Source organism: Oncorhynchus mykiss, chromosome 8 (assembly GCF_013265735.2).
Source record: "Oncorhynchus mykiss isolate Arlee chromosome 8, USDA_OmykA_1.1, whole genome shotgun sequence".
Taxonomy (NCBI): domain Eukaryota; kingdom Metazoa; phylum Chordata; class Actinopteri; order Salmoniformes; family Salmonidae; genus Oncorhynchus; species Oncorhynchus mykiss.
The window spans coordinates 65,052,317-65,079,955 of NC_048572.1; the positions used below are offsets into that span (position 1 = coordinate 65,052,317).

The following is a 27,639-nucleotide window of genomic DNA, read 5'->3' on the forward strand; positions in this document are numbered from 1 at the left end:
ATGCAGACACTGTCACTGTCCTGCATATTTTGCACATTTCCAAAGTCCACACAGACATTTCTCTGCCTCCTGTCTCCCCTTAGAGGCTCAGTCAGGATGGAGTACAAATAGTGCAGTCCAGACCTAGACAGACCTGTCCTAGAAAACTGTGCTGTACTTTTCACAGATTCAGATGTGTCAGAGTGATGAATGGATAAACCAAATATTTTTATCTGAATGATCCCAACTCTGCTCTGCTATGACTAGTTAGCTATATAGCCTTCTCCTTCATCACAGCTACTGTAGACACTGAGTGTACAAAACATTAGGAACACCTTCCTAATATTGAGTTGCACTTTTTACCCTCAGAACAGTTTCAGTTCGTTGGGACATGGACTCTAAAAGGTGTCGAAAGCTGTGTCAAGTTGGCTGGTAGTGGACCTCTACTCTGAATAGCACATACCATCTCATCCCACAGATTCTCAATTGGATTGAGATCTGGTGACTGGGCATTACATTGCAGTAAGCTGAATTCACTTTCATGTTTGTGAAACCATTCCTGGACAATCCTACGCTTGTGGCATGGGGCATTATCCTGCGGATGTTTTTAAGATGGATACACTGCTGCCATGAAGGGATGCACCTGATTGGCAATGATGTTCAGATATCCTGTGGCATTCAAACATTGATCCACTTTTATCAAGGGGCCCTGTGTGCCATGAAAACACACCCCACAACATCACACCACCAGCAGTTTACAATGTTGACATGAGGCATGATGGATGCATGCACTCATGTGGTTTACTCCTTACCCTAGTCCTCCCATCAGCGTGAAACAGCAGGAATCGAGATTCATCAGACCAGGGAATGTTTTTCCAATTCTCCAGTGGCTAGTGTTTTCGTTCCTTAGCCCACTGCATCGCAGTTTCTTGTTATTTGCTGAAAGAAGTGGAACTCTGTAAGGTTGTCGCCTGCCATACCCAAATCGTGTTAAGGTACGACGAGTTATGCATTCTTTTATGGGTCTTTGGGCACCAATATTGTACTTGACTGTTAGTTGACTAACCATAGTCCTTCTGTTGTTCTGCGCAAGTCCTTTCAGCCTCCTTTGTCCTCTTTCGTCAATGACCCATTTTCGACCACTGGCCTAACGTTGGCTGGATGTCCTTTGGGTGGTGGACCATTCTTGATACACACAGGAAACTGTTGAGTGTGAAAAACCCAGCAGCGTTGCAGTTCTTGACACACTCAAACCAGTGCGCCTGGCACCTACTACCATACCTCTTTCAAAGGGACTTACATGTTGCCCAGTCACCCTCTGAATGGCACACATACACAATCCATGTCTCAATTGTCTCAAGGCATAAAAATCCTTCTTTAACAAGTCTCCTTCCCTTCATCTACACTGATTGAAGTGGATTTAACAAGTGACATCAATAAAGGATCATAGCTTTCACCTGGATTCACCTGTCATGGAAAGAGCAGGTATTCCTAATGTTTTGTACACTCACTGTATATTGTAGCTAGCTGTTCCCTGTATCGGCTAGACATGTACTGCACACTGATTGTTGAAACTACCCTTGCTTTCCTCTGATTTAGATTACAGGTTACAACCCCAGTCCACAGGCATCCCAACCTCTTATCAACCAATGGATTTGACGTGTGTTTGGTGCAGCAGAGGCCAGAGAAGGTTGATACAGCAGAGTAGCGTTCGTACTGCCGAGTCTCTCAGGCAGCTGCTAGTACCGTCACCTCTCACTGTGTGAGATTGTATGATTAAAATATCCCTTATCAGACCTCAGAGACAAAGATTACATCAAACCCTTCACCCTGGTTCACTAATGGCAAATTACTAAAACTTGGTGTACCCCCCCAATTTATAAAAGAATCTTGTCAGTGAGCTCTTGCTGCAGCATAAAATTGACCTTTCCATCATCGTGCTTCGTGTAATTTGTGGTTAGCAGAGGGGGCAGGGTCCTGATTGAATCAGGGTTCTTGGAGCGTAGGCAGTTTATCAGCCTCTGTACAAGCCTCTACCAGTGAACTTGGCAGTGTATGTGCAGACAGTTCCATGTCATTATTTAAGTGCATTCTAAATGGCATCATTATGAATATGTGTCCTCAGGTTGAAATTCAAACAAATCCCACGATAGACATGTGTAGGCTGCCTCCCGAGTGGCGCAGTGGTCTAAGGCACTGTGCTAGCTGTACCACTAGAGATCCTGGTTCGAGTCCAGGCTCTGTCGTAACCGGCCGACACCGGGAGACCCATGGGGCGGTGCACAATTGTCCCAGTTTCTCCCGGGTTAGGGGAGGGTTTGGCCGGCCGGGATGTCCTTGTCCCATCGCGCTCTAGCGAGTCCTGTGGCGGGCCGGGCACAATGCAAGCTGACTTTGGTTGTATTGTGTTTCCTCCGACACATTGGTGCTTCCGGGTTAAGCGGACATTGTATCAAGAAGCAGTGCGGCTTGGCTGGGTTGTGTTTCAGAGAACGCACGCCTCTCCCGAGTCCGTATAGGAGTAGCAACTACCACTTGGAAACCACGAAAAAATGTGTAGGCTATGCGGTGTCTTTTTTGCGAACAAGGCTACTGCCTCTGTGCATACTGCACACTTGCTTCTTATTTTAAAACTGCTTCTAAAACTGGAAGCATCTTTGCCCGTTAGAGTCTATTACTGGTTGTAGTAGTAGGATTTTACAGTAGGATCTTACAGTATAGCAACTGAGCCTGTTCTTCTTTCCTATAGATATGGCATTTTCCCTTGTAGGACATTTTATGAAGAAAAGGCATGCCAAGCCCAATAACTACTTCTTACACAAAGAGAGACATGAAACGCACCATATGGAAAAAGTGGACAGCAGACACATAGCCTGCACATATCATGAAATCATATCGTGCTCTGCATCTCTTCTGCAACCAGGCCCTTGGTGATGTATTACCACAGTGGCTAGTTCCATATATTTATGTATCTATCTATTCCCCCCATAGCTCCCAGACAGAGAAATGTTTTGTTATTTTATCTCTTTAAAAACGCAGGGCCTAGGGTAAGCACCAGTCATGAGCTGTAAACCCATTACCCTGCTAGTGAATAAAGGCACCATAGCGAAAGATAAACGAATGCTACTCCGTCACTGCAGGCAGGATATTCTGTGAGTGAAAGTAGTGTCATGGGCCAGTGTAAATGCTTGCGTTGGCCCAAACTTGCTGAGAACATCACAGCAGTTCCACCCACTTCCACTATATGACAACATCAGCCTTGGATTCATATGTACATTCAACCTACTTTGTACTAAGCAATAATGTGTATTACTGTGTAGTAGCCTAGTACACTGTATTTTGGAGAGTCCTAAGCGGACAATAAAGACAACTACTTAGCCTACATGTGGTAAATCTGATCCTCTGTTGGTTTGTATTGGTCTTCTCTCTGTGAATCTGCAGCAGTAATATCTTGGAAACTCTCCATGTGATTCTGTAGCAAACAGGGTTGCTGTGTGTACCCTCTTCAGGCATGGGAAGAGGCATGGAGGTGAACACTGTCTTAGCTAATTGCTCTCTGCTCAGGGATTACACTCACTGCCAAGAATTAAGAGCAGTGTGTGTGTGTGTGTGTGTGTGTGTGTGTGTGTGTGTGTGTGTGTGTCGTGTGTGGCGTGTGTGGCGTGTGTGTGTGTGAAGGGTTGAAGGCGGAGGCAACAAAAATCAATACACTGAGGAATATATAAAATAAAGCGTTAGGATTGTAACTGCCAGCAGCTTCTGGCATCATTCTTCATTCAGAACATTTCCCCTCAGTGTCTGTAGAGAAATAGCATTCTCCCGAAGAGCAAACACTTGCATTCATGATAGGGCAACTGACTTGGCTGGCCAGTTGTGTTCTTATACAGATTATGCAAGCCAGCTCCCACAGCTTTGGTGCTGTCAAGGGATTCACAGTTTTTCTTTAATGGTTTGTTATCCTTCATTCACTTCCCTCCTTACAGAAATCCCTACAGGTTCTGCACCACAGGTGTCTGAAGACATGGAGGCTATAGGTGCATCCCAATCATTTCTCCTTCCTCCTGAAGTGTGCACTTGTTTACTACGCCCCACAAATATAAAAGCATTAGATTGGTGAAGGCATGGGCTTGAGGAAGTTTCTGTATACCTTTACTTTCCTTTCAAATCTCTGAGGGGAAATTAACAAGTGCACACTTTGGGAGAAAGGAGAGATTATTGGGATACAGCCCATGTTCTGGCGTATTGTAACGAATGGAGACGTCCTATTTTGTTGGCTATATTTATTATATTCCATCTGATCCATTTTAAAGCTAATGGGGTGTTTGACACCTGTCTCAAACAACCTATCACCCCACATTCAGTGTTTAAGTGTTTGTAAAAACACATTTACCAGACACGGCAGGCACAAGGCCAAAATACTTAGGCGACATGTCAACAAAGTACAACAAATTTATTTTGCAGTGATGGATGCAACTCAGTGTAGCACGACTAATCCCGATAGAGCTGGATTAACCTGTTTGAATGAGTAAGTGTTCTGCGCCCCCAGTGTTTTATTCATATTTTACACATTGCATTGACTTTGTTCTGCTAGGCTACCAAGGGAAATACATCAGCCCCAAAATGTCAAGGCAGCTTCTTGTCTTCTTCCTCTTTTTTTGAAAGTTCTACAACAGAGTTTTTCTTTACAGTACCAGTCATGAGTTTGGACGCACCTTCTAATTCAAGGGTTTTTCTTTATTTTTACTCTTTTCTACATTGTAGAATAATAGTGAAGAAAACTATGAAATAACTATGAAATAACACACAAGGAATCATGTAGTAACCAAAAAAGTGTTAAACAAATCAAAATATATTTTATAATTGAGATTCTTCAAAGTAGCCAACCTTTGCCTTAATGACAGCTTTGCACACTATTGGCATTTTCTCAACCAGCTTCATGAGGAATGCTTTTCCAACAGTCTAGAAGGAGTTCCCACATATGCTGAGCGGGTCATCTGGTCATCTGATGCAGCACCCCATCACTCCATAGTCCCACTAAGCGCAAACCAGATGGGATGGTGTATCGCTGCAGAATGCTGTGGTAGCCTTGCCTTGAATTAAAAATAAATCACAGACAGTGTCACCAGCAAAGCATCCCCCACATCATCACACCTTCTCCTCCATGCTTCACGGTGGGAACCACAGCAATGCGGAAGTCATCCGTTCAACTACTCTGCGTCTCACAAAGACATGGCGGTTGGAAACGAAAATCAAACATTTGGACTCATCAGACCAAAGAACAGACTTCCACCAGTCTAATGTCCATTGCTCGTGTTTCTTGGCCCAAGCATGACTCTTCTTATTATTGGTGTCCTTTAGTAGTGGTCTCTCTGCAGCAATTCGACCATGAAGGCCTGATTCACACAGTCTATGTTGAGATGTGTCTGTTATTTGAACTCCATGAAGAATTTATTTGGGCTGCAATTTCTGAGGCAGTTAAATCTAATGAACTTACCCTCTGCATCAGAGGTAACTATGCGTCTTCTTTTCCTGTGGCGGTCCTCATGAGAGCCAGTTTCCTCCTAGAGCTTGATGGTTTTTGCGACTGCACTTGAAGAAACTTTAAATGTTCCGCAATGACTGACCTTCATGTCTTAAAGTAATGATGGGCTGTCGATTCTCTTTGCTAATTTGAGCTGTTCTTGCCATGATATGGACTTGGTCTTTTACCAAATGGGGATATCTTCTGTATACCCCCCTATCTTGTCACAACACAACTGATTGGCTCAAACTTATTAAGAAGGAAAGAAATTCCACAAATTAACTTTTAACAAGGCACACCTGTTAATTGAAAGACATGCAGGTGACTACCTCATGAAGCTGTTTGAGAGAATGCCAAGAGTGTGCAAAGGTGTCATCAAGGCAAAGGAAGGTGTCACGCCCTGACCTTAGATACCTGTTTTCTACATATTTTGGTTAGGTCAGGGTGTGACTGGGGTGAGTACTCTAGTTTTTTTGTATGTCTAGGGGGTTTTGTATGTCTAGGTTTTTTGAATGTCTAGGGGTTTTGTATGTCTATGTTGGCCTGATATAGTTCCCAATCAGAGACAGCTGTTTATCGTTGTCTCTGATTGGAGATCATATTCAGGCAGGCCTTTTTCCCACTTTCTGGTGTGGGGTCTTGTCTATGTGTAGTTGCCTGTCAGCACTACATTGTATAGCTTCACGGTTCGTTTGTTATTTTGTTATTTTGTTATTTTGTTAGTTTGTTAGTTTGTTAGTTTGTTAGTTTGTTCAGTGTTCATTCTTTTAATAAAGAGAATGTACACATACCACATTGCGACTTGGTCTCCTTCATACGACGAACGTGACAGAAGGCTAGTTTGAAGAATTTCAAATAGAAAATATATATTTTTGGGGTTGCTACCTGATTCCATATGTGTTATTTCATAGTTTTGATGTCTTCACTATTATTTTACAATGTATAAAGTAGTAAATATAAAGAAAAACCCTTGAATGAGTAGTTATGTCCAAACCTTTGACTGGTACTGTAGATGATATATATATTTCACTGGTCAACCCCAAAGCCAACACTTACTTTGGTCTCTTTCCTTCCAGTTCTCTGCTGCCAATGACTGGAACGAATTGCAAATATCACTGAAGATGGAGTCTTATATCTCCCTCTCTAACTTTAAGCATCAGCTGTCTGAAAAGCTATATATATACTGTATATACGTCCTATTTTGTTTGCTATATTTATGACATTCCATCTGATTAATTTTAAAGCTAATGGGGTGTTTCACACCTGTCTCAAACAACCTATCACCCCACATTCAGTGTTTAAGTGTTTGTAAAAACACATTTACCAGACACGGCAGGCACGAGGCAAAAATACTTAGGCGACATGTCAACAAAGTACATATATATGTGTGTGTATGTATTATCCTAATACCAAAGAATTGAGGAGTGTGGATTGTCGTAGAATAATGCAGTTTGCATGTGAGATGTCAGACAACAATTGTTAAGGTTTTCCAATCGTTGGTGTAGCAGGGAATTCCCCATAACATATTTGTATGAATTAGTCATGTCTACACTACAAACAGAAAAAACACGGTGGTATGGTATGCAGTGATACCTATCTGAAATGTCCTTTAACTGTGTTGTTCATTGCAGAAATAGTCAGGTCCCAGGCTACTTGTCGGCCTTCACTAACAATCTGTAACATTCCTCTGTGGTAAACCTTTAAAGGATGATTGTCACTTCCATTTGAAATCCTTAGTTCCTCCTCTAAACTGACGAGGCTAGAATATACCTCAACCCTGATGAGGTGACTATACCTGTGTATTGTTTTCTATGTTCACATGAGTATTGTAACATATATTCCTTTCCAGCTGCACTCCAACTCAGACAAAGGAGATGGCTCAGTCAGATACCTGCTGTCTGGAGAGGAGGCTGGTACTATATTTGTCATCGATGAGGTCACAGGGGACATCCATGCCACCAAGAGCCTGGATCGGGAGAAGAAAGGCCAGTATGTCTTACATGCCCAGGCCATCGATCGTTACACCAACAGATCTCTAGAGCCAGAGTCTGAATTCATTATCAAGGTCCAGGATGTCAATGACAACGCGCCCAAGTTTCCAGATGGCCCGTTTGCTGCTGCTGTTCCCGAGATGGCCGACGTTGGTAAGGTCGAATACTGAGAACATACTTTTAATACGCTGGGTACACTTGACTGGAGGCAGCCAGCTTTGTACCCTGACTGTGAGACCAGTCACACTATTAGCTGAGTCATCAGTATTGTTGCAGATCCCTGCTGCATCACAGAGGCAGTCAGGCATTGATGCACAACTCTGTAAATGGATTTTGATGGTCCCGATACAGGATTTTGATTAATTGGGAAATCATGGATTTTTGACCGCACTTTATGCAATACAGAAACACTCTGTGGTATTTTTTGCACATAGTTTTACAGTAAGAAAACCATGACAGTATAGTGAGTTGTGCTACAGTATGTAAATGTGGTTTGTACTGTAATCATGGCACATTGTACTTTAGTTGTATGGTTTTGTGTGGAAATGCACTACTGATATAACCTTTCCTTCCATGCAGGCACATCAGTGTTTCAGGTCACAGCCACAGACGCAGACGACCCCACCTATGGGAACAGTGCCAAGATTGTTTATAGCATACTGCAGGGACAGCCTTACTTCTCTGTGGATCCTAAAACCGGTGAGCCAACCAGCCTTTTACTTTACTGCAATATAACGCTGCATGTGTGAATTGTTTCTGCCAAGTGATAAAATAGCTTTGTTCTATTATGTTTTATTGGTTGATAGTTTCACCTTCATTTAACCACGTAGGCCAGTTGAGAACAAGTTTTCATTTACAACTGCGACCTGGCCACGATAAAGCAAAGCAGTGTGACAAAAACAACAACACAGAGTTACACATGAACAAACATACAGTCAATAACACAATAGAAAATGTACAGTGTGTGCAAATGTAGAAGAGTTGGGAGGTAAGCCAATAAATAGGTCTTAGAGGCAAAATAATTACAATTTAGCATGAACACTGGAGTGATAGATGTGCAGATGATGATGTGCAAGTAGAGATACTGGGGTGCAAAAGAGCAAGAGGATAAATACCAATATGGGGATGAGGTAGTTGGATGTGCTTGATAACAGATTGGAAGTGTACAGGTACTGTGATCGGTAAGCTTTTCTGACAGCTGATGCTTAAAGTTAGAGAGGGAGATATAAGACTCCAGCTTTAGTGATTTTTCCAATTCCTTCCAGTCATTGGCAGCAGAGAACTGGAAGGAAAGGCGACCAAAGGAAGTGTTGGCTTGTGGATGACCAGTGAAATATACTTGCTGGAGCGCGTGCTACGGGTGGGTGTTGCTATGGTGACCAGTGAGCTGAGATAAGGCGGGGCTTTACCTAGCATAAAGTTATAGATGACCTGGAGCCAGTGGGTCCGGCACTGAATGTGAAGCGAGGGCCAGCCAACGAGAGCATACAGGTCGCAGTGTTGGGTAGTATATGGGGCTTTGGTGACAAAACGGATGGCACTGTGATAGACTACATCCAATTTGCTGAGTAGAGTGTTGGAGGCTATTTTGTAAATGACATCGCCAAATTCGAGGATCGGTAGGATAGTCAGTTTTACGAGGGTATGTTTGGCAGCATGAGTGAACGAGGCTTTGTTGTGAAATAGGAAGCCGATTCTAGATTTAATTTAGGATTGGAGATGCTTAATGTGGGTCTGGAAGGGAGAGTTTACAGTCTAACCAGACACCTAGGTATTTGTAGTTTTCAGAAGTCAGAACCGTCCAGAGTAGTAATGCTAGTTGGGCGGGAGGGTGCGGGTAGCAATCGGTTGAAGAGCATGCACTTAGCTTGATTTGCATTTAAAAGCAGTTGGATGCCACGGAAGGAGTGTTGTATGGCATTGAAGCTCATTTGGAGGTTTGTTAGCACAGTGTCCAAAGAGGGCAAAATGTATACTGAATGATGTCATTCAGAGAATGGATCAGAGAATCACCAGCAGCAAGAGCGACATCATTGATATATACAGAGAAAAGAGTCAGCCCGAGAATTGAACCCTGTGGCACCCCTATAGAGACTGCCACAGGTCCAGACAACAGGCCCTCCGATTTCACACACTGAACTCTATCTGATAAGTAGTTGGTGAACAAAGCGAGGCAGTCATTTGAGAAGTCAAGGCTATTTATTCTGCCGATAAGAATGTGGTGATTGACAGAGTCGAACACCTTGGCCAGGTCGATGAAGATGGGTGCACAGAACTGTATTTTATCGATGGCGGTTATGATATCGTTTAGGACCTTGAGTGTGGCTGAGGTGCACCCATGCCCAGCTCAGAAACCAGATTGCATAGTGGAGAAGGTATGGTGGGAATCAAAATGGTCGGTGAGCTGTTTGTTAACTTGGCTTTCGAAGACTTTAGAAAGGAAAGGATGGATGTAGGTCTGTAATAGTTTGGGTCTAGAGTGTCTCCCCCTTTGGAGAGGGGGAATGATTGCGGCAGCTTTCCAATCTTTGCGGATCTCAAACGATAAGAAAGAGAGGTTGAGTAGGCTAGAAATAGGGGTTGCAACAATTTTGGCTGTTAATTTTAGAAAGAGAGGGTTCAGATTGTCTAGCCCAACTGATTTGTAGAGATCCAGATTTTGCAGCTCTTTCAGAACATCTGCTGTCTGGATTTGGGTGAAGGAGAAGAGGAGGAGGCTTGTGCAAGTTGCTGCAGAGGGTGCTGAGATGTTAGCCGAGGTAGTGGTAGCCAGGTGGAAGGCATGGCCAGCCTTAGAAAAATGCTTATAGATATTATGAGGATGTTTAACAACACTGCTGATTACAGAGGCAATAACTCAAATTGTGTCTAGTTTTAGAGATGGCTGCGGGTTTGAATTGGTCACAATAAATGACAAAGTCGAGGGGAAAACACAGCAAGAGCATGCCTGTCTTGAAAGCTAGAATCCTTCATGGCGATATTTTGGTATACAAAGTGCTATGTGAACGTCACAGGATCCAGTACCTTTAAGTGCCAGAAAGCCCCATCCATCTGCTCTTTGCTACCACTCTGTCAGCAGACCTGACTTGAAGTGTCAGGTTTCACACCCTAAATTTGGGACACGGCATATTAAAGGTTACAGTCTGCCGATTTCAGCAATCGTGGGTTCATCTCACTGTGATATTCTCAGCCAGATTTAGAGCAACATGAAAAAATACTAAATACTTTTGTAAAATTTAAGCCAAACCATGTTCTTCTGGTCCCTGAGGGACTAAATCACTTTTTGCGCAAAGCTGAAGTTGTAACAAGTCTGCAGACATTGGCATCTCTGCGTGATTCAGAGGAGGCTTCGCAGAAAATACTCTGTTGTCAGTTATATGAAATGGTGCCAAATTTTTACTGTAACGGCTTTCTTCCTGGGAAAGAGAGGACCAAAGCGCAGGGTGGTGAGTGTTCATCTTCTTTAATAATAAATCCCAACTGAACACTTCAAATTACAAAACAACAAATGTGAAAATCGAAAACAGTCCTATCTGGTGCATAGACACAAAGACAGGAAACAATCACCCACAAACCCCAACACAAAACAAGCTACCTAAATATGGTTCCCAATCAGAGACAATGACTAACACCTGCCTCTGATTGAGAACCATATCAGGCCAAACACAGAAACAGACAAACTAGACACACAACATAGAATGCCCACCCAGCTCACGTCCTGACCAACACTAAATCTAGGAAAACACACAAGAACTATGGTCAGAACGTGACAGCACCCCCCCCCCCTCCCCCAGGGTGCGGACTCCGACCGCACAACCTAAACCTATAGGGGAGGGTCTGGGTGGGCATCTGTCCGCGGTGGCGGCTCTGGCGCTTAGTCCACCTCCTTAGCGTCCTTTGAGTGGCGACCCTCGCCGCCGACCTTGCCCTAGGAACCCTAACAAAGGGCCCCACTGGACTGAGGGGTAGCTCGGGACTGAGGGGTAGCTCGGGACTGAGGGGTAGCTCGGGACTGAGGGGTAGCTCAGGACTGAGGGGTAGCTCAGGCTGACTGACGGCTCTGGCAGCTCCTGGCTGACTGACGGCTCTGGCAGCTCCTGGCTGACTGACGGCTCTGGCAGCTCCAGGCTGACTGACAGGTCTGGCAGCTCCTGGCTGACTGACGGCTCTGGCAGCTCCTGGCTGACTGACGGCTCTGCCGGCTCTGGACAGACGGGAGACTTTAGCGGCACTGGACAGACGGGAGTCTCTAGCGGCTCTGGACAGACGGGAGACTCTAGCGGCTCTGGACAGACGGGAGACTCTAGCGGCTCTGGACAGACGGGAGAATCTGACGGCGCTGGAGAGACGGGAGACTCTAGCAGTTCTGGACAGACGGGCAGCTCAGGCGGCGCTGGGCAGACTGGAGACTCCGGCAACGCTGGAGAGGAGGAAGGCTCTGGCAGCGCTGGACAGAGGGGCACTGGCGCCTCTCGACTGAGGGGCTTGGCAGATCCTGGCTGAATGGCGGCTCTGGCAGATCCTGGCTGACTGGCGGCTCTGGAAGATCCTGGCTGACTGGCGGCTCTGGAAGATCCTGGCTGACTGGCGGCTCTGGAGGCTCCATGCTGACTGCCGGCTCTGGAGGCTCCATGCTGACTGCCGGCTCTGGAGGCTCCATGCTGACTGCCGGCTCTGGCGGCTCCATGCTGACTGCCGGCTCTGCCGGCTCTGGACAGTCGGGAGACTCTAGAGGCTCTGGACAGACGGGAGACTCTAGCGGCTCTGGACAGATGGGAGACTCTAGCGGCTCTGGACAGACGGGAGACTCTAGCGGCTCTGGACAGACGGGAGACTCTAGCGGCTCTGGACAGGCGGGAGACTCTAGCGGCTCTGGACAGACGGGAGACTCTAGCGGCTCTGGACAGACGGGAGAATCTTACGGCGCTGGAGAGACGGGAGACTCTAGCAGCTCTGGACAGACGGGCAGCTCAGGTGGCGCTGGGCAGACGGCCAGCTCAGGCGGTGCTGGGCAGACTGGAGACTCCGGCAATGCCCACCCAGCTCACGTCCTGACCAACACTAAAACAAGGAAAACACACAAGAACTATGGTCAGAACGTGACATGTACTATGATTATATTTGTTTTACAGTGATAAGAAAGGTGAAATCTAATAGGATGTCATTAACTATTTGATTGTTACTTTATTTAGAAATCATTTATCTTCCTCTTCCCCCACTTTTGTTGAATAGAAAATCATTTGATATGATTTGTACTATTTCAATAATACTTGCACTATGTACTTGAGCTTGTATCCTCAAAAGTAAGAACACCTCAGCAATTTATAAATATTTTTACCAAAAAGGTGAGTCCCAGACCTTTCTAGAACTATGCAGCATTACTAGTTATTGTTTATGGCCATCTCATAAAAATATACATTATTTGAGTTATGTTTATTTAGATGGAAATCTACATTTTGCAGTAACGTTCAAGATGTTTATCAAAAAGGTATCAAGTATCAAAGGGATACCTGTCCACTGTTCTGAGTCTAGCATTCTTAATCCCCCATCCTCTCATTGTAAAAAAGGCTCTCAGACATCTTGTTATTTGCATTGAAGACTGAAGAGACATTTTTTAAAAGCCTAGAATAATTTTTTTAAACATCCACCCATGACCAAATACATTTTCTGTAAGGATGCTTTTCAAAGGATTTGACTCAATATCAATAGAGTTAGTTTAAAAATGACTAAATGTTTGTGGCTGTGGTGTGTGTCTGGGAAAGCGTGTGTGCGTGCGTGTGTGTGACAGCGATACAGTATATATACACAGAACAAAAATATAAACGCAACATGCAACAGTTTGAAATATGCAATTTGAAAACATGCAGTCAATGCAGTCAATTTAAATATATATATTTTTTAAAGTGGGTGCGTGGATCAGAAAACCAGTCAGTATCTGGTGTGACCACCATTTGCCTCATGCAGCGTGACACATCTCCTTCGCATAGAGTTGATCAAGTTGTTGATTGTGGCCTGTGGAATGTTGCCCCAGTCCTCTTTAATAGCTGTGCTAAGTTGCTGGATATTGGCGGGAACTGGAACATGCTGTCGCACACGTCATTCCGGAGCATCCCAAACAGGCTCAATGGTTAAAATGTCTTTTGAGTATGCAAGCCATGGAAGAACTGGGACATTTCGGCTTCCAGGAATTGTGTAAAGATCCTTGCGATATGGGATCGTGCGTTATCATGCTGAACCATGAGGTGATGGCAGCGGATGAATGGCACGCCAATGGGCCTCAGGATCTTGTCACAATATCTCTGTGCATTCAAATTGCCATCGATAAAATGCAATTGTGTTTGTTGACGGTAGATTATGCCTTCCAATACCATAACCACACTGCCCCCATGGGGCACTCTGTTCACAACGTTGACATCAAAAACCGCTCGCCCACATGACACCATACACGCTGGCATTTGAAACAGCGATTAATCCATGAAGAGCACACTTCTCCAGCGGGAAAGTAGCCAGCGAAGGTAAGAATTTGCCCACTGATGTTGGTTACGACGCCAAATTGCAGTCATGTCAAGACCCTGGTGAGGACAACGAGCACCCAGATGAGCTTCCCTGAGATGGTTTCTGACAGTTTGCAAAGAAAATCTTCAGTTGTTTCATCAGCTGTCCGGGTGACTGGTCTCGGACGATCTCGCAGGTGAAGAAGCTGGATCTGGAGGTCCTGGGCTGGCGTGGTTACATATGGTCTGCGGTTGTGAGGCCGGTTGGACATAATGCCAAATTCTCTATAACGACATTGGAGGCAGTTTATGGTATAGGAATTAACATTAAATTCTCTGGCAACCGCTCTGGTGGACATTCCTGCAGCCAGCATGCCAATTGCACAATCCCTCAAAACGTGGGCCACCTGTGGCATTGGGTTGTGTGACAAAACTGCACATTCTAGAGTGGCCTTTTATTGTCCCCAGCACAAGGTGCACCTGTGTAATGATCATGCTGTTTAATCAGCTTCTCGATATGTCACACCTGTTAGGTGGATAGCTTATCTTGGTAGAAATGCTCACTAACAGGGATGTAAACAAATATAGCTAAAGAGAACAAAGTGTAAAGATGGAGATAAGTGGATGTCTTTGCTTGAACAGTATTTCAATGTGTTTCAAGAAAGCAGAGGGAATCTGGCAGTAAGACTATTGTGACACTGTAGTATGTATCATCTGTCAACACTCAAGATGATGGTCCTAGCCATGTTCTGGTCACATATGCTGAAGTGCTATTGACACACATCGACCACATATCATGAATGCAACCATGCAACAGGATTGCCATTATGATGGGTCTAGTTTTGTCATTTTATCATATTAACAGTAGGTTTCGTTGATGTCTGTGTTGCACTGCTCGGCTACTTGAGAGAGTGGTCCTGATGTAAGGCGTAGCTGAACCCTGGCTAGGTTTAACTGTAGGGGGTGCAGTTCTGTCATTATACTGTATATTTGATAAAGGTCCATGTTGCATTGCTTGGCTACATGAGTGAGTGGTGCTGATTTTGATTTGAGGCATAGCTTTGAAGTAGCCTGGCTGGATTGTGACTGTTCCAGCTGCAGTGCATCCCGATCCTGGGCCATGGCCAAGGTAATGCCAGCTGTTCCTGTCTCTCTCCAGCAACTCATTGGGGCCCCATCACTCAGCCCACAGTCAGACCAGTTGCCTCTACACTACGGCCACGTGTCTGTGATCAGGAAGTGAGGTGTTCAGCTCCTGACCAATGATCATCACTTACACATGCGCACGCACGTGAACGCCCTAAAGACACACATGCACACCCACACATATTCAGGGTTGTGTAGGTTACTTTCAAATCAAATACAATTTTATTGGTCACGTACACATATTTAGCAGATGTTATCGCAGGTGCAGCAAAATGCTTATGTTTCTAGCTCCATCAGAGCAGTATACGTAACTATAAAAAGCAATACACACAAATCCCCAAAATAAAAATTAAGAAATTATGAAATCCAGTGTGTGGAGTCCAGTATGTGGATGGACTATTTCAAAGCTTTTTACCCTGTCCCGCCAATGTATATGGGGGAGTACTCTCTCTGCTGTCTTCACGATCAACTCCTTAATATTGTTGACATTGAGGGAGAGGTTATTTTCCTGGCACCACTCCGCGAGGGCACTCACCTCCTCCCTGTAGACTGTCTCATCATTGTTGGTAATCAGGCTACCACTGTTGTGTCGTCAGCAAACTTGATGATAGGGCTGGAGACCTGCAAGGCCATGAAGTCATGGGGGAACAGGGAGTACAGGGGGTGGCTGAGCACACACCCTTGTGGGGCCCTCGTATTGAGCATCAGCGTGGCGGAGGACTTGTTGCATTCCTTCACCACCTGGAGTCGGCCCGTCAGAAAGTCCAGGACCCAGTTGCACCGAACAGGGTTCAGACCCAGGGCCCCAAGCTTTGTGATGAGCTTGGAGGGTATTATGGTGTTAAAAACTGAGCTGTAATCGATGTACAGCATTCTTACATAGGTATTCCTTTTGTCCAGGTGGGATAGGGCAGAGCGATGGCGATTGTGTCATTTGTGGATCAGTTGGGGCGATATGCAAATTGTAGTGGGTCTAGTGTGTTGTGTAAGGTGGAGGTGATTTAATCCTTAACTAGCCTCTCAAAGTTCTTCATCAAATCAAGTCAAATCAAATGTTATTTGTCACATACACATGGTTGGCAGATGTTAATGCGAGTGTAGCGAAATGCTTGTGCTTCTAGTTCCGACAATGCAGTAATAACCAACAAGTAATCTAGCTAACAATTCCAAAACTACTACCTTATACACACAAGTGTAAAGGGATAAAGAATATGTACATAAAGATATATGAATGAGTGATGGTACAGAGCGGCATAGGCAAGATGCAGTAGATGGTATCGAGTACAGTATATACATATGAGATGAGTATGTAAACAAAGTGGCATAGTTTAAAGTGGCTAGTAATACATGTATTACCTAAAGATGCAGTAGATGATATAGAATACAGTGTATATGTATACATATGAGATAAATAATGTAGGGTATGTAAACATTATATTAGGTAGCATTGTTTAAAGTGGCTAGTGATATATTTTACATCAAATCCCATCAATTCCCATTATTAAAGTGGCTAGAGTTGAGTCAGTGTGTTGGCATCAGCCACTCAATGTTAGTGGTGGCTGTTTAACAGTCTGATGGCCTTGAGATAGAAGCTGTCTTTCAGTCTCTCGGTCCCAGCTTTGATGCACCTGTACTGACCTTGCCTTCTGGATGATAGCGGGGTGAACAGGCAGTGGCTCGGGTGGTTGTTGTCCTTGATGATCTTTATGGCCTTCCTGTGACATCGGGTGGTGTAGGTGTCCTGGAGGGCAGGTAGTTTGCCCCCGGTGATGCGTTGTGCAGACCTCACTACCCTCTGGAGAACCTTACGGTTGTGGGCGGAGCAGTTGCCGTACCAGGCGGTGATACAGCCCGACAGGATGCTCTCGATTGTGCATCTGTAGAAGTTTGTGAGTGCTTTTGGTGACAAGCCAAATTTCTTCTGCCTCCTGTGCTTGAAGAGGCGCTGCTGCGCCTTCTTCACGATGCTGTCTGTGTGGGTGGACCAATTCAGTTTGTCTGTGATGTGTACGCCGAGGAACTTAAAACTTACTACCCTCTCCACTACTGTTCCATCGATGTGGATAGGGGGGTGTTCCCTCTGCTGTTTCCTGAAGTCCACAATCATCTCCTTAGTTTTGTTGACGTTGAGTGTGAGGTTATTTTCCTGACACCACACTCCGAGGGCCCTCACCTCCTCCCTATAGGCCGCCTCGTCGTTGTTGGTAATCAAGCCTACCACTGTTGTGTCGCCCGCAAACTTGATGATTGAGTTGGAGGCGTGCGTGGCCACGCAGTCGTGGGTGAACAGGGAGTACAGGAGAGGGCTCAGAACGCACCCTTGTGGGGCCCCAGTGTTAAGGATCAGCTGGGTGGAGATGTTGTTACCTACCCTCACCACCTGGGGGCGGCCCGTCAGGAAGTCCAGTACCCAGTTGCACAGGGCGGGGTCGAGACCCAGGGTCTCGAGCTTGATGACGAGTTTGGAGGGTACTATGGTGTTAAATGCTAAGCTGTAGTCGATGAACAGCATTCTCACATAGGTATTCCTCTTGTCCAGATGGGTTAGGGCAGTGTGCAGTGTGGTTGAGATTGCATCGAATGCGGACCTATTTGGACCTATTTGGGTCTAGGGTGTCAGGTAGGGTGGAGGTGATATGGTCCTTGACTAGTCTCTCAAAGCACTTCATGATGACGGATGTGAGTGCTACGGGGCGGTAGTCGTTTAGCTCAGTTACCTTAGCTTTCTTGGGAACAGGAACAATGGTGGCCCTCTTGAAGCATGTGGGAACAGCAGACTGGTATAGGGATTGATTGAATATGTCCGTAAACACAAAGCACTTCATGATGACGGAAGTGAGTGCTACGGGGCCGTCTGGGCCTGCAGCCTGGCCTGGCAAGTGTTAACACGTTTAAATGTTTTACTCACCTCGGCTGCAGTGAAGGAGAGTCCGCATGTTTTGGTTGCGGGCCGTGTCAGTGGCACTGTATTGTCCTCAAAGCGGGCAAAAAAGTTATTTAGTCAGCCTGGGAGCAAGACATCCTGGTCCGTGACTGGGCTGGTTTTCTTTTTGTAATCCGTGATTGACTGTAGACCCTGCCACATACCTCTTGTGTCTGAGCCGTTGAATTGCGATTCTACTTTGTCTCTATACTGACGCTTAGCTTGTTTGATTGCCTTGCAGAGGGAATAGCTACACTGTTTGTATTCGGTCATGTTTCCGTTCACCTTGCCCTGATTAAAAGCAGTGGTTCGCGCTTTCAGTTTCACGCGAATGCTGCCATCAATCCATGGTTTCTGGTTTGGGAATGTTTTAATCTTTGCTAAGGGAACGACATCTTCAACGCACGTTCTAATGAACTCGCTCACCGAATCAGCGTATTCGTCAATGTTGTTGTTTGACGCAATACGAAACATATCCCAGTCCACGTGATGGAAGCAGTCTTGGAGCGTGGAATCAGATTGGTCGGACCAGCGTTGGACAGACCTCAGCATGGGAGCTTCTTGTTTTAGCTTCTGTCTGTAGGCAGGGAGCAACAAAATGGAGTCGTGGTCAGCTTTTCCGAAAGGAGGGCGGGGGAGGGCCTTATATGCATAGCAGAAGTTAGAATAACAATGATCCAAGGTTTTACCAGCCCTGGTTGCGCAATCGATATGCTGATACAATTTAGGGAGTCTTGTTTTCAGATTAGCCTTGTTAAAATCCCCAGCTACAATGAATGCAGCCTCAGGATATGTGGATTCCAGTTTGCAAAGAGTCAAATAAAGTTTGTTCAGAGCCACCGATGTGTCTGCTTGGGGGGGAATATATACGGCTGTGATTATAATCGAAGAGAATTCCCTTGGTCGACATTTGATTGTGAGGAATTCTAAATCAGGTGAACAGAAGGACTTGAGTTCCTGTATGTTGTTGTGACCACACCACATCTCGTTAACCATAAAGCATACGCCCCTGCCCCTCTTCTTACCAGAAAGATGTTTGTTTCTGTCGGCGCGATGCGTGGAGAAACCAGCTGGCTGCACCGACTCCGATAGCGTCTCTCGAGTGAGCCATGTTTCCGTGAAGCAAAGAATGTTACAGTCCCTGATGTCCCTCTGGAATGCTACCCTTGCTCGGATTTCATCAACCTTTTGTCAAGAGACTGGACATTGGCGAGAAATATGCTAGGGAGTGGTGCGCAATGTGCCCGTCTCCGGAGTCTGACCAGAAGACCGCTTCGTTTCCCTCTTTTACGAAGTCGTTTTTTGGGTCACCGGCTGGGATCCATTCCGTTGTCCTGGGTGAAAGGCAGAACACAGGATCCGCTTCGTGAAAGTCATATTCTTGGTCGTACTGATGGTGAGTTGACGCTGCTCTTATATTCAGTAGTTCTTCTCGACTGTATGTAATGAAACCTAAGATGACCTGGAGTACCAATGGAAGAAATAACACGTAAAAAACCTAAAAACTGCATAGTTTCCTAGGAATGCGAAGCGAGGCGGCCATCTCTGTCGGCGCTGGAAGTACTCATGATGACAGAAGTGAGTGCTATGGGGCGATAGTCATTCAATTCAGTTACCTTTGCTTTCTTGGGTACAGGAACAATGGTGGGCATCTAGAAGCAAGTGGGGAAAACAGACTGGGAAAGGGAGAGATTGCATATGTCAGGAAACACTCCAGCCAGCTGGTCTGCACATACTCTGAGGACTCTGCCTAGGCCACAAATTACTAGTTACAGCCTTGCGAGTGTTAACGCTTTATAAATGTAATCAATTACAGTTACTAGTTACCTAACCAAAATTGTAATCAGCGAAGTAACTTTTAGATTTTTTTGAAGTATCTGTAATCTGATCACCATATTTTTACTCCACAACCACATATGCACGTGTGTACATATAAATGCACACACACACACACACACACACACACACACACACACACACACACACACACACAAAATATTTTGGACATTAAATATGAAGCATCTTGTCTGTCCAGTCCAGCCTGATACGACTGTAAAAAGCTCCATTGTTAGCATAATCAATCTGAGATCGATTAGGTGCTGAAATAAAAGGCCTGAGAGGATATGATACTTAAAGAGTGTGTGTGAACAGTATACCTGTATCTTCCAATAGACAACCAAAGTATGTCAGGAAATATTGATGACTGCAGTAAATAAAAGACCCAGAGGAATATTTTATCATAAGACTCTGCATTTAATGGCATTGATTACCCATCCCTTATCTGACTAACATAACTACAGTAAGCTACTGCTGTTTCCTCCGTATCCTCCATTAGAAGTTGTGTATACAGTAATGAGGACACCAAATTTCTACTTTACCCATTAAAGAGGCTAGTTGTCGTTTTTTTAGTGAGGGGATAATGTCCGTTCCCATTGCCTGAACGGTTGTCACAGATATAGCAATTTTAATGTGAGCAGGAGTCATAAAACCTTTCACTTTTGATCAATTGAAGGAAGTGCATGCTGTCTTTTGGACGTAATTGATATTAACAGTCTGACAGTCAGTCTTTTTATTTAAATGTAGTTAATTTACCACCCACTCCAATCTTACCAAGCATTATACAGCCATAATGTGCTAAACTGTATGTTTGAACTTTTTTATATATAAAATGCTGTGACAGAAACAATGGGCAAATGTCTGAAAGTAATATTGCGTTATTTTATCTATCAGATTACACCAGAATACGCATTAGCAAATGTCAACTTTGCATCAGTCATTGGTGTTGTTACTGTATAATGAGCAACATGCCTGAACTCTGTATGGCCTTGGCTAAATGAGCAGAGCAGGCATTGTCTACTCTTCAGAGGATCCAGAGGGGAATGACTGTTGTACAGTAGTTTGGCTGTGCCTCAGAGGAGAGGAGAAGAGACTACAGTATTGGCTGTGCCTCTGAGAGTCCCTGGGTCAAGAGCAAAGTCAAAGACATCACATCACATCCCCCACTTTGGCTGGTCCTGAGAGCTGAGGGAGAATGACTGGGGAATGCCAAGGTCAACAGGAAAGCGAGCAACACAACAACATGGGCCTAACAGCCTTTTATTCCTTGTCACAGTTGCACTACATTGTTTCCCTAGAATGAGAATGGACGCTGAAGGAATTGGTTCCATGGTCAGGCCTTAACCTCGACAGAATGAGAAGGGATCCATTTGCTGAATTCTGTAATTTGGTCGGGCTAAATTCAGTTTATTAATGTTCAGCCTATTTATTTTCTTCTTTAACCGGCTGAATACTAAGAGGCTTTTTAGCATTATTGTGCTATTGGTGTGTTTACAGCTGAATTTACTTGTCCAGACAGGTGGTTTGTGGCCACAATGTGTTTGATACAATCTCTATAACATTCTCTGGGGCTGAACACTTTTGTGTTCATTTCTTCTGGCAGGTTGAGGTATCTGTTAGCATTTTTTTCTTTCTCTCATTTTCTCACATTCATTCATTTGTTAAAGGACATGAAGACATTTCTTGTGCATTCAGCGGCAGAGTATTTTAGTGTCTGAACGGCAACCCTGTGGATTGTTGCCCATAAAATACTCAACAGCAGTGGCAAGGTTTTCTCTTTTTTTTAAATAGTTTTTTTACATTATACAGTAATTTAACTGAGGCCTTGGGAGGCTGTATTTCATTGCCTTCATGGTTGTGCAAGCACTTGAAATATCAATAAAAATTTAGATGAACCTTGGTCTTTTGATGTGTGGATGCATAAGGTAAAAAGCAGACTGATGAAACCGCTACAATATGTGTAGGACTATAAAATAAGTTCTGAGCCATTGGAGTGGAGCCGTTTTACACAGATGCTCTAAAACTCACACTGTGTTCTGTGTTCTGAGGATGTTCTGAGGATACATATCCTGCTCGTTGGTTGAACATAGGCTATGTCTGTTTATTGAATGTCACTGTACTTTCGCCTATTGTTATCACATCTCAAAAGCTTGGGAAATGACCTTCTTTGAGACGAGTCGTCTTATTGCAATCTATGTGACCCATGTGATCCCAATAACCGGCGAAAACCTGAGTGTTCCAGGAGAACGAGCTAACCCCTGAACCCCCACCGTGTGACGGCACACAGAGTTAACTGTGGCATGTCAGACCCTGTGTTCCACCGCTTAGCGGTGGTTGTTCCAGACATTGTTCCACAAAGGACGTCTTGCTTACAGTACTGAGTGAGCTATGCCATGGCTGTTTTCCCCGTGGCCTCCCTCTCATACAGGTGCATGATGTACAGTATGGTCAATCTGTTCTGTTTTCCTGCTAGCCCTTGTTCAGTCTTTAGGGTAAGATTAGGGCAGATGGCACTCTCCTTTGTAACGCTGTGAAGCGAGTAATGCAACATAGCAGAGCCTCTGGCCAGAGCACGGTGTTTAGGTGTGGGTCTAGCTGAGAGGAGAGGAGGAAAGAGAGAAGGAGGGGGGTGGCGTGCTAATAGTTCAGAGATGGGCAAGGCAAGCGTACTTATGTGTTAGTATATCAAATAGCACAGGCTTCCCAAACTGGCCGCCCGCCAAGTTTTGTAAAAAAGATTCATTTAAAAAAAAAAAAAAATTCATCATTGGACATAATAGACTGTAAAAACAAAAGGGAATCAGCTCGAAGATACTTTAATTTAAGAAATCTGTTCCCAAGCATAATAGAGAGACACGTGATCGTATAAATAATGCAAGCAAGGTTTGAAATAATAAGGTTTTAGTCAAACATTATATCTGTTTGGGCTTCTTGCAGTCAATTTGAATTGTACAAGTTATTTGTAATTATGTTCACATTTTAGTCATTTAGCAGGCACTCTTATCCAGAGCGACATACATGTGCAATTAGGGTTAAGTGCCTTGCTCAAGGGCACATCTACAGCTTTTCACCCAGTCCGCTCGGGGATTCGAACCAGTGACCAGTTACTGGCCCAACGCTCTTAACCGCTAGGCTACCTGCTGACCATGTCTGTTCCGGCCCCCCGACCAGCCACTCAAGAAAAAAAACTGGCCACAGCTGAATCTAGTTGATGATCTCTGAAATATGGTAATGAACAAGCACATACAGTGCATTCGGAAAGTTTTCAGACACTTCCCTTTTTCCACATTTTGCTACGTTACAGCCTTATTATAAAATGGATTATATAGAAATAAAAACCTAATCAATCTACACACCATACCCCATAAGGAAAAAGGGAAAACAGCTTTTGGAATTTTTTGCAGATGTATTAACAAAAAAAACAGAAATACCTTATTTACATAAGTATTCAGGCCCTTTGCTATGAGACTCGAAATTGAGCTCCAGTGCAACCTGTTTCCACTGATCATCCTTGAGATGTTTCTACAACTTGATTGTAGTCCACCTGTGGTAAATTAAATTGATTGGACATGGAAAGGCACACATCTATCTACATAAGGTCCCACAGTTGATAGTGAACGTCAGAGCAAAAAACAAGCCATGAGGTTGAAGGAATTGTCCATAGAGCTTAGAGACAGGATTGTGTCGAGGCACAGATCTGGGGAAGGGTACCAAAACATTTCTGCAGCATTGAAGGTCCTCAAGAACACAGTGGCCTCCATAATTCTTAAATGTAAGAAGTTTGGAACCACCAAGACATCCTAGAGCTGAGCAATCGGGGGAGAAGGGCCTTGGTCAGGGAGGTGACCAAGAACCCGATGGTCACTGACAGAGCTCCAGAGTTCCTCTGTGGAGATGGGAGAAACTTCCAGAAGGACAACCATCTCTGCAGCACTCCCCTAATCAGGCCTTTATGGTAGTGTGGCCAGACGGAAGCCACTCCTCAGTAAAAGGCACATGACAGCACACTTGTAGTTTGTCAAAAGGCACCTAAAGGACTCTCAGACCATGAAAAACAAGATTATCTGTTCTGATGAAACCAAGATTGAACTCTTTGGCCTGAATGCCAAGCGTCACATCTAGTGGAAACCTGTCACCATCTCTATGGTGAAGCATGGTGGCGGCAGCATCATGCTGTGGGGATGTTTTTCAGTGGCAGGGACTGGGAGACGGAAAGATGAATGGAGCAAAGTACAGAGTGATCCTTGAAAACCTGTTCCAGAGCGCTCAGGACTTCAGACTGGGGCAGTTTCACCTTCCAACAGGACAACGACCTTCAGCACACAGCCACGAAAATGCAGGAGTGGCTTTGGGACAAGTCTCTGAATGTCCATGAGTGGCCCAGCCAGAGCCCAGACTTGAACCCGTCGAACATCCCTGGAGAACCCTGAAAATAGCTGTGCAGCGACACTCCCCATCCAACCTGACAGAGCTTGAGAGGGTCTGCAGGGAAGAATGGGAGAAACTCCCCAAATACAGGTGAACCAAGCTTGTAGCGTCATACCCAAGAATGTGCTTCAACAAAGTACTGAGTAAAGGGTCTGAATACTTATGTAAATGTGATGTCTTTTTTTTTTTTTTTTTATAAATTAGCAACAAAAAAACAAAAAAACAGTTTTTGCTTTGTCATTATGGGGTATTGTGTGTAGAAAACAATTAATCCATTTTAGAATAAGGCTGTAACGTAACAAAATGTGGAAAAAGTCAAGGGGTCGGAATACTTTCCGAATGCACTGTAGGTGAAAACATGATGATGAAGACATGAGGGGGGTTGGCAGACATGGTATGAAAGCTGGTTGTAATTCTGGCTGAATTTGTCAACCGTTTATAGATAATTTCCTTAGGTGAAGTACGTGAAACCCATTTTGAGGAAATCAATGTTCCTCCTCCTGTACAACAAGTCAGGCAGTCTTTTCCTGCCTTCATCCGTATTATATTTGTGACATACAGTACTGTGACTAAAAGTGGCTGGCATCTCTAACTCAACCAAGATGGGATTGATGCTGTGGAGGAGGAATCTCTCTGATTGTCTATTGTCAATACATACAGTAGCTCTCCTAACATACATTTATTTATGGATTTTAGTGTGATATAAGGAGCCTTCTTTTCTTGCCATCCCCAGGGGTCATCAGGACAGCCCTATCCAACATGGACAGAGAGGCCAGGGAGCGCTACCCTGTGGTGGTCCAAGCCAAAGACATGGCTGGCTCGGTGGGTGGGTTGTCAGGCTCCACCACCATCAATGTCACTCTGACAGACGTCAACGACAATCCTCCCAAATTCCCCCAGAGTATGTACACAGACGTCTGTTTGTTTGTTTTTCTACCTCGCTGTTTGTCCTTAGATATTCATTCTCTACTGTAATAAAACATAGGAATTAAACAGCAATGCTATGTAGAGTTTAAAACACTACGATGTTTGTGCTGTAAGTAATGCACCACAGAAATAGAATCTTAGAATCAGTGATTTCTGTGTACTGCACAGCCAAATGTTACTTTTAAATAAAACTCCACAAGGTGCATCTTATAGTAGATGTTTTGCTAATGCAGGGGTGGCTGTAAGTGATACAAACATGATGTATGATGTAGTGTGCAAATGATTGTTGAGTTGCAAGCAGACAGGAAATGTGATTAATTGACCCATTTATTCACATTTACATCTTGATGGTATGCATGAACAGTAGGCTAATTACTTCTCCATCTAGTCATAAATGCTTTGTCATTCATGCCTAGATAATAACTTCTTGCTTATTCATGTGCTCATCCCATTACAGAAAACTACCAGCTGTACGTTCCAGAGTCTGCTCAGATTGGAAAAGCTGTGGGTAAAATCAAAGCAACCGATGAAGATTTGGGCGTCAATGCAGAGATGAGGTACAGCATAACCAATGCAGAAGGGAAAGCCATGTTCTCCATCACTACAGACACTGACCAGAAGGAAGGCATCATATCACTAAGACGGGTACTGTTGAGATGCACACATTCATTTTCCAGCTAAAATTAAACCATCTGTGGTTGTGCTTTATGTTACAGTTCTGTTGGTGTTTACTGAGAAACCACAAGGTAATATGGTAATCATACATACTATTTATTTGGGATTAATTAAAAGAAGTAGTACCATTACATACCCTTAGGCCACACTAATGCTAATTGTGTTAATACTATGAGTAAGTACCCATTGTTACCACATAGGCTGTTCTCTCAAATACCAACGGAAGCAGGACAGGGGGAAAAAGCATGTCTTTAAAAAGAGGATTGATTGTCGGTTTCCTCAGCAGCCTTTGAACTATGAGAAGAGGAAAGTCCACATGCTTCACATAGAGGGAGTGAACACTCACCTGGATTCCCGCTTCTCCCACCTGGGCCCCTTCAAAGACACCACCACTCTCCGGATCATCATCGGAGACGTGGACGAGCCGCCTGTCTTCTCCATGGACTATTACATCATGGACGTGTACGAAAACTCCCCTGTGGGAACAGAGGTCGGCACAGTGACGGCTCAGGACCCTGACAGTACCAAAAGCCCTATAAGGTAAAGGACATGCGTGGGGAGGCCATTTTGTTGGACTCCAAAACACCATCACAAGATTCAAAGCTTCGACCTTTGCATGTTGAAAGTCAGATGTTTTCTTGATATTCAATTCAAACAACTTCATTTCCTTCATTCTATTTTAATTGTTCTCTCTCCTACATGTAGGTATTTTGTAGACCACAGTGAAGAGGAGCAGGTGTATTTCACCATTAGTGTGAATAACGGGGTGATTAAGACCACCCGGAGTCTGGACAGAGAGGATGTGGCCTGGCACAACATCACTGTGATGGCATCAGAGGTTGGTAAGTAACATAACACACAGTGGAGGATCCTTATCTAGGAGTCATCTTACCTTAAAATAATTTTGCTTTTAAATAACGAGGACTTTATTATGACTTTCAACATGGAGAAAACAATATGCTTATGACACTGCATGAATGCATTAGTGATGTCACTTTAATCATATGTATCAACATTAAACACACTCTCGAAAATGAACAGGCAGCAGTGCCTTGTGGGATTGATGCGAGGCTGCATGTGTAACATCCCAGTGTGATGCTGAAGGTGGTCGAGTCAATCAATTCTTCCTCTCCCCCTCTTTTTCCACTGACGCTTATCTAAGCAATTACTCTTTCCTTTACCCTTTTCTGCACAATAGTGTTCAGCTAATGGACTGAACTAGCCATCGATAAATGCCAGCCGACGCTGTGCTGATTGTGTTAAGTCACCTTAATTAATGGGAAAACCAGTCCGCACCTTTCTGGAGATTGGTGTGTGTTAATGAGGGATTCATGACATACATAAACACTATACATATAGTGCATAGTGTATATTAGCAAAGTGTCACTTGTAATGTCCTGTGTGCTAGCTATATGTATATTAAGTGAGACAAACTACTGTGCAACCACACAGCATGTCTCTGTTACATTCTGCCTACTGCTGTAGCTTGGGGTTAGTACTTCTCCTGTCATGACTCTAGTTGTTGGTTGGTGGTCGTTGTGGCTGTAATTTATGGATGAGTGAAATGGGAAAACATGATTTATGTATCCCACATTTAATAGGAACATGATTTCTCTGTGCAGCATCAGGGAGTGTAGTGTGCTGCCAGGCAGCAGGAGTTTAGTTGAGTGACCGGGTCACCTTTCAAAGAGAATTTACACTTCACCTGGCAACATGGCC

At 44.4% G+C, this 27,639-nt stretch overlaps 1 protein-coding gene across 4 annotated transcripts in view; it reads left to right on the plus strand.

Moving 5' to 3' along the window:
- cdh18a (cadherin 18, type 2a) overlaps window positions 1–27,639 on the plus strand; it is a 78,936-nt gene that overhangs the window by 44,430 nt on the left and 6,867 nt on the right. For 3 of the 4 annotated variants that reach the window (XM_021613325.2, XM_021613326.2, XM_021613324.2), the window contains 6 exons: window positions 7,350–7,644; window positions 8,071–8,190; window positions 25,052–25,219; window positions 25,703–25,890; window positions 26,204–26,460; window positions 26,626–26,762. In XM_021613325.2, the coding sequence (XP_021469000.2) occupies window positions 7,350–7,644; window positions 8,071–8,190; window positions 25,052–25,219; window positions 25,703–25,890; window positions 26,204–26,460; window positions 26,626–26,762 (1,165 nt within the window). The remainder of the gene's footprint in view (window positions 1–7,349; window positions 7,645–8,070; window positions 8,191–25,051; window positions 25,220–25,702; window positions 25,891–26,203; window positions 26,461–26,625; window positions 26,763–27,639) is intronic. The other variant, XM_036985977.1, reaches the window with a different exon arrangement.